The sequence below is a fragment of the Haliotis cracherodii genome, unplaced genomic scaffold, assembly GCF_022045235.1.
Source record: "Haliotis cracherodii isolate W230 unplaced genomic scaffold, xgHalCrac1.p SCAF_1, whole genome shotgun sequence".
In the NCBI taxonomy this organism is placed as follows: domain Eukaryota; kingdom Metazoa; phylum Mollusca; class Gastropoda; order Lepetellida; family Haliotidae; genus Haliotis; species Haliotis cracherodii.
Genome location: NW_027266264.1, coordinates 85,401,368 through 85,414,154, shown reverse-complemented (window position 1 = coordinate 85,414,154; position 12,787 = coordinate 85,401,368). Strand labels below are relative to the sequence as shown.

Here is a 12,787-nt window from a genome sequence, read left to right as displayed (position 1 = left end):
GTGCAGACAACAATTGACATTGACGAAATAACGTGGCATTTCACTATTATTGACGTGTGGTAATCTTACCAATATTTATCGCTGTTTAAAGCCTGTAAATATGCGGGATATTGATATATATACACACCTTAGTACCTTATAACTTTATGTCACTTAAAGATATTTGAATAAATATGTCTGCTACATTTGTGATGCTTCAGTAAGCACAACCCTCGCGTTCATAGACTGAAGCAGAATACACCCAAGTCGACATTGCCTTGAAAATCCAACAGTACTTAAGGTAACACGAGTCGCCTCCCTTGAAACATGAACTATTTTCTTATACCTTGTCTTGAATTGAAATATTACCCTGACGGAAGAACAATACATTTCCTTGTTTCACTGCGTAATAAACAACGATTTCTAGAACAAACTATGTAGGTGAATACATTTACGGCGAATGTGACACTAAAACAGACCGAAACAAATGCATTTTAAAACATAAAACTTTTAGTCAGTATGAATTGTACAGAAACAAATGTGTAACGATGAGAATGAATGAACGAACACAATACATAAACATAATTATTCCTGGAAACAATGAAATGGCTATCGATAACATGCAGAAACACAAAAATACATAAATATACATCTATAATATATTTACATGGAACATGAAGAAGTCTTTACCAAAGTGCGAAATATGACGTCATAAATGGAATTCCCCCATGCAATTACACACAGCATGCGTTCACCTTAGGGGAATCACCTATTATCAACGGATCGGAATGCTTGGCATTCAAAATTCAGTTTCAGTGTGTTTGGGTTTGTAAGAAAACAAGCATTTGTCCATGAGGACTTATTTTAATCGGTGTTAACAATCAATCCCGGTATTTGTCCCATTTCGACAGTAGTGCCATTGTGGCTGCGTTCCGACTGGAAGAATTTGAACGTCATGTCATCCAGAATGACTGTATGGTTGCCATGGGTACCCTGAAAGCACGGCTCCCCCCGTACGTTGACCAGCAGGGTGTATTGCCTCTTGCGCTCAATCCGGACAGGGGTCGGGAAGGGAAGCTCATAGAATTTGTCATTAGGATTGACGTCCACCTCTACCTCCATAAGGCTCCCTTTCATCACGTTCCCTTCATCATCCTCAACCCTTGCCCGGACATAGTACTGACCTCGGACGTAGCGGGATGGCCCGAACAGAAGGAAACCTATCAGAATGAAGTCGTGGTCGCAGCCGAAGCCGATCGCGTCGTCCATCTGCCCATCACACATCCACGATAACACTTCATCCCGTGTTGAGAAGCGCAAGAGATTATGGTCTCGCAGGGTCACCTTCTTCTTTTTCTTCCCCTTGCCTTCCTTTTTTTCCGCCGATTTCTTCTCATCTTTGGGTTTTCCTTTCTTCTCCATCTTGGGCTCCGGTTCGGGCTCCACAATAATTGGGGGCAGCTCCACACGGGGCTCCGGGGGTTCTGTCATGTCCAATGGGCCTTCTACCTTTGGTGCCTCGTACATGTCCGGGCGGACAAACGTACCTTTCCTTGCTTCAGTGATAAAAGGCTTTGCTCCTATTTCCGGAATGACATAATATTGAAGCACGGTATTCGTTTCAACATCATTAAGAACACCGAAAGGACTTACTTTTTGCACAAATATCTTTTTATCTATTAGTGGAAACCTTATGCTATAAATGGCATTTCCAAGGACGTCCCTACGGCCTTCCGGCGTGATGTCTTTTTCATGGCGTGCCAGCTCACACTCCGACCAGTACAGGGCGCCAAAGAAGACAACATCTTCCGGTGCGTTGAGGTCATCCGAGGCTAGGACCATTGAGAGACATTCGTGGCACAGCTCCCCGACCGTCCGGGCTCGGAGGGTCCCGTCCCCTGTCTTGAGGATGTAGTCCAGAGCCTTGGCCCTCAGTTCATCCTCGTCGTACACATGGGCCTGCTCCATGATGACACAGGCGGAGTCGGGGGACAGGTCGGCCTCCAGATACTGCAGACAGCGCCTCCTCAGAGACTGGATGCCATACTTCTTGGCCGCGAACAGGACAAGGGAGACGTTCTCGGGGTCCAGACGGATGTCGTCTGTGTACAGAAACCTGTTGGGGGTATAAAGACAGGTGTGTGAGTGAGTGAATGCTGTTTAACGGAGTCAGCTGAAATGGGCTTTAACTTCACGACCAAGAATATTGCACTTATATAGCGACGTGCATGTACATGTATGTGTGGCTACTTGTACTAGTCCGGATTGATGCCGATTTTATGGTTCTAGCACACTAAGATATCATGCTGCAGTTTAACATGAATACCCATTTAGACACAGTAAACTGACTCAGAGCCGACCAGTCCTTGTTTTACCACCTTAATGCCGAGCTCCAGGCAGGGTAAAAACAAGTACCATCTTTCAACGTCTTTTGGTATAACGCGACCGAACTCCTTGCGCTCTCTGGGCAGAAGGTCTACCAGCGGTCCAGCGGCTCTAATCCGCAGATTTCGGAATACACTTAGTCCTGCAGGTCATGTTACTCACATCAGCATATGTCGGACTACACTTAGCCCTGCAGGTCATGTTACTCACACCAGCATATGTCGGACTACACTTAGCCCTGCAGGTCATGTTACTCACACCAGCATATGTCGGACTACACTTAGCCATGCAGGTCATGTTACTCACACCAGCATATGTCGGACTACACTTAGCCCTGCAGGTCATGTTACTCACATCAGCATGTGTCGGACTACACTTAGTCCTGCAGGTCATGTTACTCACACCAGCATATGTCAGACTACACTTAGCCCTGCAGGTCATGTTACTCACACCAGCATATGTCGGACTACACTTGGCCCTGCAGGTCATGTTACTCACACCAGCATGTGTCGGACTACACTTAGCCCTGCAGGTCATGTTACTCACACCAGCATATGTCGGACTACACTTAGCCCTGCAGGTCATGTAACTCACACCAGCATATGTCGGACTACACTTAGTCCTGCAGGTCATGTAACTCACACCAGCATGTGTCGGACTACACTTGGCCCTGCAGGTCATGTTACTCACACCAGCATATGTCGGACTACACTTAGCCCTGCAGGTCATGTTACTCACACCAGCATATGTCGGACTACACTTAGCCCTGCAGGTCATGTTACTCACACCAGCATATGTCGGACTACACTTAGCCCTGCAGGTCATGTTACTCACACCAGCATATGTCGGACTACACTTAGACCTGCAGGTCATGTTACTCACACCAGCATATGTCGGACTACACTTAGCCCTGCAGGTCGTGTTACTCACATCAGCATATGTCGGACTACACTTAGCCCTGCAGGTCATGTTACTCACACCAGCATATGTCGGACTACACTTGGCCCGGCAGGTCATGTTACTCATACCAGCATATGTCGGACTACACTTAGACCTGCAGGTCATGTTACTCACACCAGCATATGTCGGACAACACTTGGCCCTGCAGGTCATGTTACTCACACCAGCATATGTCAGACTACACTTAGCCCTGCAGGTCATGTTACTCACACCAGCATATGTCGGACTACACTTGGCCCTGCAGGTCATGTTACTCACACCAGCATATGTCGGACTACACTTAGCCCTGCAGGTCATGTTACTCACACCAGCATATGTCGGACTACACTTAGCCCTACAGGTCATGTTACTCACATCAGCATGTGTCGGACTACACTTAGACCTGCAGGTCATGTTACTCACACCAGCATATGTCGGACTGCACTTAGCCCTGCAGGTCATGTAACTCACATCAGCATGTGTCGGACTACACTTAGACCTGCAGGTTATGTTACTCACACCAGCATATGTCGGACTACACTTAGCCCTACAGGTCATGTTACTCACACCAGCATATGTCGGACTACACTTAGCCCTACAGGTCATGTTACTCACACCAGCATATGTCGGACTACACTTGGCCCTGCAGGTCATGTTACTCACACCAGCATGTGTCGGACTACACTTAGCCCTGCAGGTCATGTAACTCACATCAGCATGTGTCGGACTACACTTAGCCCTGCAGGTCATGTAACTCACATCAGCATGTGTCGACTACACTTAGCCCTGCAGGTCATGTTACTCACACCAGCATATGTCGGACTACACTTAGCCCTGCAGGTCATGTAACTCACATCAGCATGTGTCGGACTACACTTAGACCTGCAGGTCATGTTACTCACACCAGGATATGTCGGACTACACTTAGCCCTACAGGTCATGTTACTCACATCAGCATGTGTCGGACTACACTTAGCCCTGCAGGTCATGTTACTCACACCAGCATATGTCGGACTGCACTTAGCCCGGCAGATCATGTTACTCACACCAGCATATGTCGGACTACACTTAGGACTGCAGGTCATGTTACTCACACCAGCATATGTCGGAATACGTTCGGATCTACGTCATCCACGACGATCTCATCGTTGTCTTCCATGATTGCTTCTGCATCGGCAAACATGGTCTGGAACACGTTACTGCGAGACCCAAGCATGTACTTGTGGGCGGGGATGATCTCCTCGGCCTCCCCTACCCTGAAGGTGACGTCACAGTTGAGCTGGTTGACCAGCATGTGCAGGTTGGTGTCCGGCAGGTTCTTGCCCGACTGCCAGTCCACCTCCCGCCCAATGGTCATCTCCCACATGGACATGTCATCTCCCGACTTCCGGGGGGTCTTGCTCTTCTTGCTGCCTCCCCGAGTTGCCTTGCCCGATTTACTCGCCATCCTAGGTGGAGAATATGTGTTACAGTGGCATAGAGACTGTTGTGAAATAAACTATTCATAGGCGGATCGGGGCGGTAGGGTAAACTAGTGTTAAAGCGTTAGCTCGTCAAGCCGAAGTCACGGCTTCGATTAGCCCATGTGTGAAGCCCGTTTCTGATGTCCGCGACGTGATATTGCGGGAATATTGCTAAAAGCGGCGTAAAACTATACTCACTCACTCACTCACTCACAGACGGATTCAGAGGGGTCGTGGGACGTGTGGGTATGTTTGAGTGGCAGGAGATCCTGCCCACTAACGGACTACTGTTTCTGATAATAAGACTGACGGGGATTTTGTTTCAATATAGCGCTGAACGATGTCACTGTCATAGTGTTGTCTACATTTTTTGTGGTGATGATGAAATAAGCAGTAAACTGTTAAGTATGTTGTTGACTGGTTTTCTTTAAAGAATAGATTTAAATACGTTTTAACGTCTACGTGGGTTTACACTGTGCACATCGGATTTGACGTTTATACCTCCATGTTTTAACTGTTCGAGACAACGTCACAGAAACAAAGTGACGAGGATTGCGTTCAACGCACCTCGGATAAAGGACGGCTTGAAGACGCGTTTAAGTAATAACCAACATTTAAACCATGCTCGGGTCCAGGAATCGATTTATCACAAGTGTCACATTTTCAATAAGCTATCTGAGGTCAAACACGAGCCAAACATAAATAAAACCCATCTGCCAAAAGCAGGACGTTGATCGATACATTTGAGTGTTTTAATCGCTTATGTCATTACCGGCCTTGTGATGTCACATACGCTGTAGAGATGACACGACAGAAACCACTTGTGGCCTCTTTTTAAGTGCAAAGTAGGAAATTCAATTTCATGATTTAATTAGCGGCTTTTGAAACTAAAGAACACGGAAAGTGGATGGTTAGCCTTTAATGGAATCTATTACATAAAGTAGGTCCAAAGGACACTTCCTCTGCCTTGCGATCGATATAACATGTCGGAAATCAAACTGACATGTACATCAATACCTATAAGTGAGTAACTGAATGAATGTTGTTCTACGCCGCAGCCAGGAGCATTCTAACAATCTGCAGATAATATATACCCGAGTACAGACTACCTAGTGGTTGACAGCATGAGCGATTGTACGAGTAGACACATTCAGGTCACACATGACAATTCATTAAGTCGGCGACGGGGAAGTTGCCTGGTGGTTAAAGGTTTGGAGTAAAACTAATTATGTGATGAGGTAACACGTGTTTTACGAAACTTCGTTGACTTTTCGGAGACACTTAATTCAGCCGACATCAGGAAAATTTGAGAACATTAGTGGTTTAGTTTAACTGAGTAAAGAGACATGAATACGAGTACATCATGCCAACAAAGCGAATATTTTCAGATATTTTATCAATCTTGGGACAGCGATCGGGATTATCTCCCTTAGATAGATGACCTCACTTTACTCTGTGTCAGAAAATATTGGACAGAGAAGAGCACATGTCGTATTTATGTCTTTCAAAGGTGTAATGAAGAAAACAGGATTCCTGTTGCCATATGTCATTTTAAAAATGAATAATACAACATAAATTATGATGTATTCAGGTAGGTACATTTTGTGTCACTGAACTATTGCCTTGGTTAGGACTTAAGAAAACAAAAAACGCGAATGAATATTGTATATGAAGTCAAGAGTATTGCATATATATGACGGCGTTCTGCAAATAATCAAGTCTGGGCCAGACAATCCAGTGATTGATATCATGAGCATTGATCCGCAAAATTAGGATCGATGACATGCTTCAGCCAAGTCAGCAAACCTGACCACCCGATCCCGTTAGTCGCCTCTTACGACAAGCATAGTCGCCTTTTACGGCAAGCATGGGTTGCTGAAGACCTATTCTATCACGGATCTTCACGGGTCTTAGTAAGTTAAGATATTCACTCACACACATTATATGTAAATATTAATTGAATTTATAAAATAAGAATATACCAAAGCCCTGAGTTTCCTATCATTTAATGATCAAAACAAAAAGTAAGCTCCGCCATAGAGTTATCTTTCAAATTATAGATGAATGAATGAATGAATGAATGAATGTTTTTAGTTCCGCAAAATAGATCCGCAGATTAAAATTATGTAATTATTAGCGAACACATTTATCAAATATCCATACGGTGGGAACAGTGATCTGCATATAGCCAAGCTGCGAACAGTGAGAATAATTGATATTAATCATTACTGTCACATGCTGTTCAAGATGTGCTTTATGTTATATACATAGTTACAGAATTTCCGGAGGGAATCCGATGAATATGGCGTCTGTGTATATACTACGCATTGTACACTACGAGGTAAGCATGTATACTTGAATAAGTTGCTGATTATCGATACGATTCAGAAACACTGGTTGAGTGTAAAAAGTGATTTACAAGTAACATAACCAGCATAACTGTCGTGTGTGTAATATAGGTCTGGGGACGTGTGAGTAACTCAACAACACTGATATATAACTACACACAACAGTTGAACCGAGTTTACTGGAGCGTCAGAGGGCCGAGCACGAAGCATTTTTTGACGTGTATTATAAACTCTTGGATCTTTAATGTTTACAAAAATAAGTTCGATATCAATCACTAAACACAACACTGATATGCCGCAAATCTGTCTCACCTGATTCGTCAGTCACACCCCCGTCGATAATGCATGATTTTGAGAAAACTATGAAATTGTTTTCGCCTTCGTAAAGTTCTTGACCACAAATATGTTAATGTGCAGTTACCTCCCTTGATGCATCATAATGATAAGGCAAGACTCTTTGTTTGACTATAAGAGTCTGTGATTATTCAGGTTGTGGGTTACGCTGTCTTGAGATTCCCCAAGTTGTTTATTATGTGTGTGTTCCTTCCAAACATACGCTCGCTTTCTGACAGAACAATGACTAGTCATAGCGGTATTACCACCACTGAGAGCAGACCCAGCCGCACAATGAGAAATCTATTTAATACCAGTCAGTATTGATCCACACAAAAGCTGTGTTTGTCATTCAGTCAGTAGACCGTCCCCTATTCATACATACAGTGAACAGTTTATAGTGTTTGCAAAGTAACAAAACACACACACACACACACACACACACACACACACACATATATATTCAAGTCAATTCTGCACAGATGTTGAAAGTGTATGTCTCGGAACAGAACTGTATTTCGCTCAGGCCGGGAAGGCAGCTCATGGTGTATAAATAGGTTTGTATATGCAGGGCTGGCAGAAAACCCGGGACTTTCCAGTTGGCATAACTATCGACATCATTCTTTTAAAATACTATTGTTTAACATGTATTCAGCGGGGATTAAGGGCTAAGCGTGTATTGTGAGGGATATCAATAAGGGGGTAGGGGGGATGTGGTGTTTGGTTGGCTGTGGATTACAATGGATGGATGGATGGATGGATAGATAGGTTTTCAGTAACGTCATTACTTATTCAGTAACGTCTTTATCTATTATTTATTCTTTGTTCACCCGTAGGATAAAAGGATTTGTTGGTCCCCATAAACAATGTGTGTCCATCTGCCTGTACTTTACTGTAGAACCTGTCCTGTCTAGTGAGTGAGTATGGTTTTATGCCGAGCGAACGCTTTAACCACGAGGCTACCCCACTGTTCTGCCTAGATGTCTCCTAGGTACACCCACAATAAACACGGGCTATCAGCTGAGCGTGACATTACCATTGTCGAAGCCGACACAACAGACACATGTAGCCATGTTTTCTACCCGCATGCGTGTACTGTCCGGACTGAGGCCGGTTTTGTATATAGTACTAGCCCAAATGAGATACACCCGCCGTGTTAACATGAATACATCACTCAGGCACAGTATATTGTATAGATACAGAACCGACCAGTCGTTTTCTCCCATTAATGCCGAGCGTCAGACAGGGTTACAACAAGTACCATGTATTAATGTATGTTTTTTCTTTTTTTAGTTGTTTAACGCCGCACTCAGCAATATTCCAAATATATGACGACGGGCTGTAAATAATCGAGTCTGGACCAGACAATCCAGTAATTGACGTCATGAGCATCGATTTACGCAATTGGGATACGATGACATGCAGCAACCAAGTCAGCAAGCCTGACCACCCGATCCCCTTAGTCACTTAGTCACTTCTTACGACAAGCATTGTCGCATTTCAGGGCAGGCATGGATTTTCATGTGTCTCGTTTGACATGACGCGGCCAGGGTTCGAACCACGCCCATTATACTGAGAGTTAGAACGGACACTTTAAGAACTCGAAGGTCTATTGAGTGAGTGAGTGAGCAGGTGAGAAAGAAGATTTTAGATTCTGTTTTCGACAATACTGTTCTGCTCCGTTTTTTGTTTGAAGCTGGCTTTGTTTAATAACTTGTCATATATCTGTCGACGTGTTTTACGAAACGTATGACCAGTATCATTTTTAAGTGGCCAGCAATGTTTTCCTTTGATAAAAAGTCGGTTCAGAATATCGCTTGGCACATTGATTGAGAAACGATATCAGCGTCTTGACTTTCTAGTGGCTTCCCGTGAAGATCCGGGTAGAGAATAGGTCATCAGCAACCCATGCTTGCTGTAACAGGTGACTAAGCTTGTCGTCGGAGGCGATTAACGGGATCAGGTGGTTTCGCTGAATTGGTTGATGCATGTCAGCGTATCCCAATTGCGTGGATTAATGCTCGTGATTTAAAACACATCTGTGACGTCATTCTATTGTTTGAACGCTCCATTATTTTTCAGGAATGGAGAGTTGTTTGTCAACTGAACATTATCTTGAACCAACATTTGAATTAATTACCACTTGGAATAGACGGAACTAGTTTTTACATTTATTGACAAGTGAATAATGTCATTTTTTTTCGAAAACATGTGTCGCCAGCTATGTTCGAACCTGCACCGTTTGATATGGGAACGTGTAATTGTCAACCTCCGCTACTGCCGCACATGAATGCATGGTGTGAGATGAACTATTTGATATTTTCTTAATTTTGCATAATGCTTAAAAGCTCAAAATAATATGTATATAATTTGTATTGGAGCAGGTTACCTACAACTATGTTCATATATATAGCAATTAGGTAAACCTTTGACGATAAATAAACAAATCAGATAATAATACATATATATATATATATTTTATCTGATTTGTTATATGTATAGTTCCTATTATTCCCGTCAGCATGTATTAACAATGTGCAAGCCATTGATAAATACAAGTTTAGGATCCAACGAAATTATGAAGAGCCGCGTACCATGTATTGTAAACGTCAGCTCGCGACGGAGCTTAGCGCACGCGCAACAGCGGTAGAGAACGCAATCCTCGTGCATCACGCAAGAGCGACTCACTCAGTACAAATACAGACAACAAAGAGTTCTGGTTTCTGGTTAACAGAATATTTTGTCAAAGTGTAAAAGTAGGGATGTGTTTTATGTAGGGAATATCCTCGTAACTCGAGAGTTACTCGGACATTCTCCTCCACATCAGTCACTGGCGTTAAACAACAAATATACAACAAACAATCCAGTGGCTGCTTGCTGTGGACGGGTATAGATGGGGCTGAAAACAAGGGGCACCCAGCGGAGATCAACAAGTGCCGATTGAATATACTGTCAAGAAAAGTATTCTTGTCAAGGAGTTGTCTTGTTCTTGCGTTGGCCACCTACGGGTTGGAGTTGGGATGTTGTCTTGTTACCAAATGATTACAAGACCCCCTACTGCCTGATGCATAGTGAGACCCCGTCAGTTCTGAGCATTTTAATCTGAAAGCCTTCCTTCCGGACCATGACTGTTGGGAAGTCAGCAAAATACATGCACTGGATAGAGTTGAAACAGCGGCAGTATATCGGGGTACAGTTGAAACAGCGGCAGTATATCGGGATACTGTAGAAAAATTGGCAGTATATCGAGGTACAATAGAAACAGCGGCAGTATATCGGGGTACAGTAGAAACAGCGGCAGTATATGGGGATACACTAGAAAAATTGGCAGTATATCGGGATACAGAAGAAATAGCGGCGGTTTATCGGGATACAGTAGAAACAGCGGCGGTATATCGGGATACAGTTGAAACAGCGGCAGTATATCGGGGTACAGTTGAAACAGCGGCAGTATATCGGGATACTGTAGAAACAGTGGCAGTATATCGAGGTACAATAGAAACAGCGGCAGTATATCGGGATACAGTAGAAACAGCGGCAGTATATCGGGGTACAGTAGAAACAGCGGCAGTATATGGGGATACACTAGAAAAATTGGCAGTATATCGGGATACAGAAGAAATAGCGGCGGTTTATCGGGATACAGTAGAAACAGCGGCGGTATATCGGGATACGGTAGAAACAATGGCAGTATATCGGGATACAGCAGAAACAGTGGCAGTATATGGGGATACAGTAGAAACAGTGGCAGTATATGGGGATACAGATGAAACAGCGGCAGTATATGGGGGATACAGTAGAAACAGTAGCAGTATATCGGGATACAGTAGAAACAGTGGCAGTATATGGGGATACAGATGAAACAGCGGCAGTATATGGGGATACAGATGAAACAGCGGCAGTATATGGGGATACAGATGAAACAGCGGCAGTATATGGGGATACAGTAGAAACAGTGGCAGTATATGGGGATACAGATGAAACAGCGGCAGTATATGGGGATACAGTAGAAACAGCGGCAGTATATGGGGATACAGATGAAACAGTGGCAGTATATGGGGATACAGATGAAACAGCGGCAGTATATGGGGATACAGATGAAACAGCGGCAGTATATGGGGATACAGATGAAACAGCGGCAGTATATGGGGATATAGTAGTAACAGTGGTAGTATATCGGGATAAAGAAAAAAGAGTGGTAGTATATTGGGATACAGTAGAAACAGCTGCAATATATCAGAATACAATTGAAACAGCGGCAGTATATCGGGATACAATAGAAACAGTGGAGGGTATATCGGGATACAGTAGAAAGAGTGGTAGTTTATCAGGATAAGTAGAAACAGCGGCAGTGTATCGGGATACAGTAGAACCAGTGGCAGTATATCGGAATACAGTAGAACCAGTGGCAGTATATCGGGATACAGTAGAACCAGTGGCAGTATATCGGAATACAGTAGAACCAGTGGCAGTATATCGGGATACAGTAGAAACAGTGGCGGTATATCGGGATACAGTAGAACCAGTGGCAGTATATCGGAATACAGTAGAACCAGTGGCAGTGTATCGGGATACAGTAGAAACAGCGGCGGTATATCGGGATACAGTAGAAACAGTGGCAGTATATCGGGATACAGTAGACACAGCGGCAGTATATGGGGATACAGTAGAAGCAGCGGCAGTATATCGGGATACAGTGGAAACAGCCGCAGTATATCGGGATACAGTGGAAACAGCGACAGTCTATCGGGATACAGTAGAATTATGGCCGTATGTCGCGATAAAGTAGAATAGTGGCCGAATATCAGGTGATATAGAAACAGTCGCATAAATCGGATACAGAAGAAACAACGGTGGTATATCGGGACTGGAATAGAGTAGAAAAAGTTGCTGTATAGCGGGATAAATCAGGTTATTGTATAATTGATTGATACTGATGAAAAGAAGGTTGATAATCACCACAAAATGCCATTCAGGTTTTTTTATATAACCTGTCCCGCTCCTCGATTCTGACACTTGTTATATTCACGACATTACGCACAGAACCACGCTGCCCGGGGCGTCAGGGGGGAGCGTTTATTCAAGGAAGAAGGGAAGATATTAATACTGTTTATGAAAGGGGAAATCAGAGTGTGGAAGGTTTCAGTACAAGATATCTAAGTTGTTATGACACAAGTCAGACAAGGACGTTGTAGAAACACTAGATAATGGAGCAAAACGACTGATCAACAGCGAGATTAATACACACCGGTGTGTTGCAAAGTCGTCGCACACTGCCTGTCGTCTGAGAAGCAAGATGTGGTCACGTGACTTCCTAAGTTCTCCTACTTCCGGTTCAGA

At 43.8% G+C, this 12,787-nt stretch overlaps 1 protein-coding gene across 1 annotated transcript; it reads right to left on the bottom strand.

The window, feature by feature from the left end:
* Positions 1-576: 576 nt before the first annotated feature.
* LOC139470166 (BTB/POZ domain-containing protein 6-B-like) lies at positions 577-7,516 on the bottom strand. Its single transcript, XM_071252472.1, has 3 exons — positions 7,427-7,516; positions 4,398-4,751; positions 577-2,095 (listed from the first exon to the last, which is right to left on the bottom strand). Exons 2-3 carry the CDS (start codon positions 4,748-4,750, stop codon positions 844-846), a joined length of 1,605 nt encoding a protein of 534 aa, XP_071108573.1. The 5' UTR covers position 4,751; positions 7,427-7,516; the 3' UTR covers positions 577-843.
* Between the last annotated feature and the right edge of the window lie 5,271 nt (positions 7,517-12,787).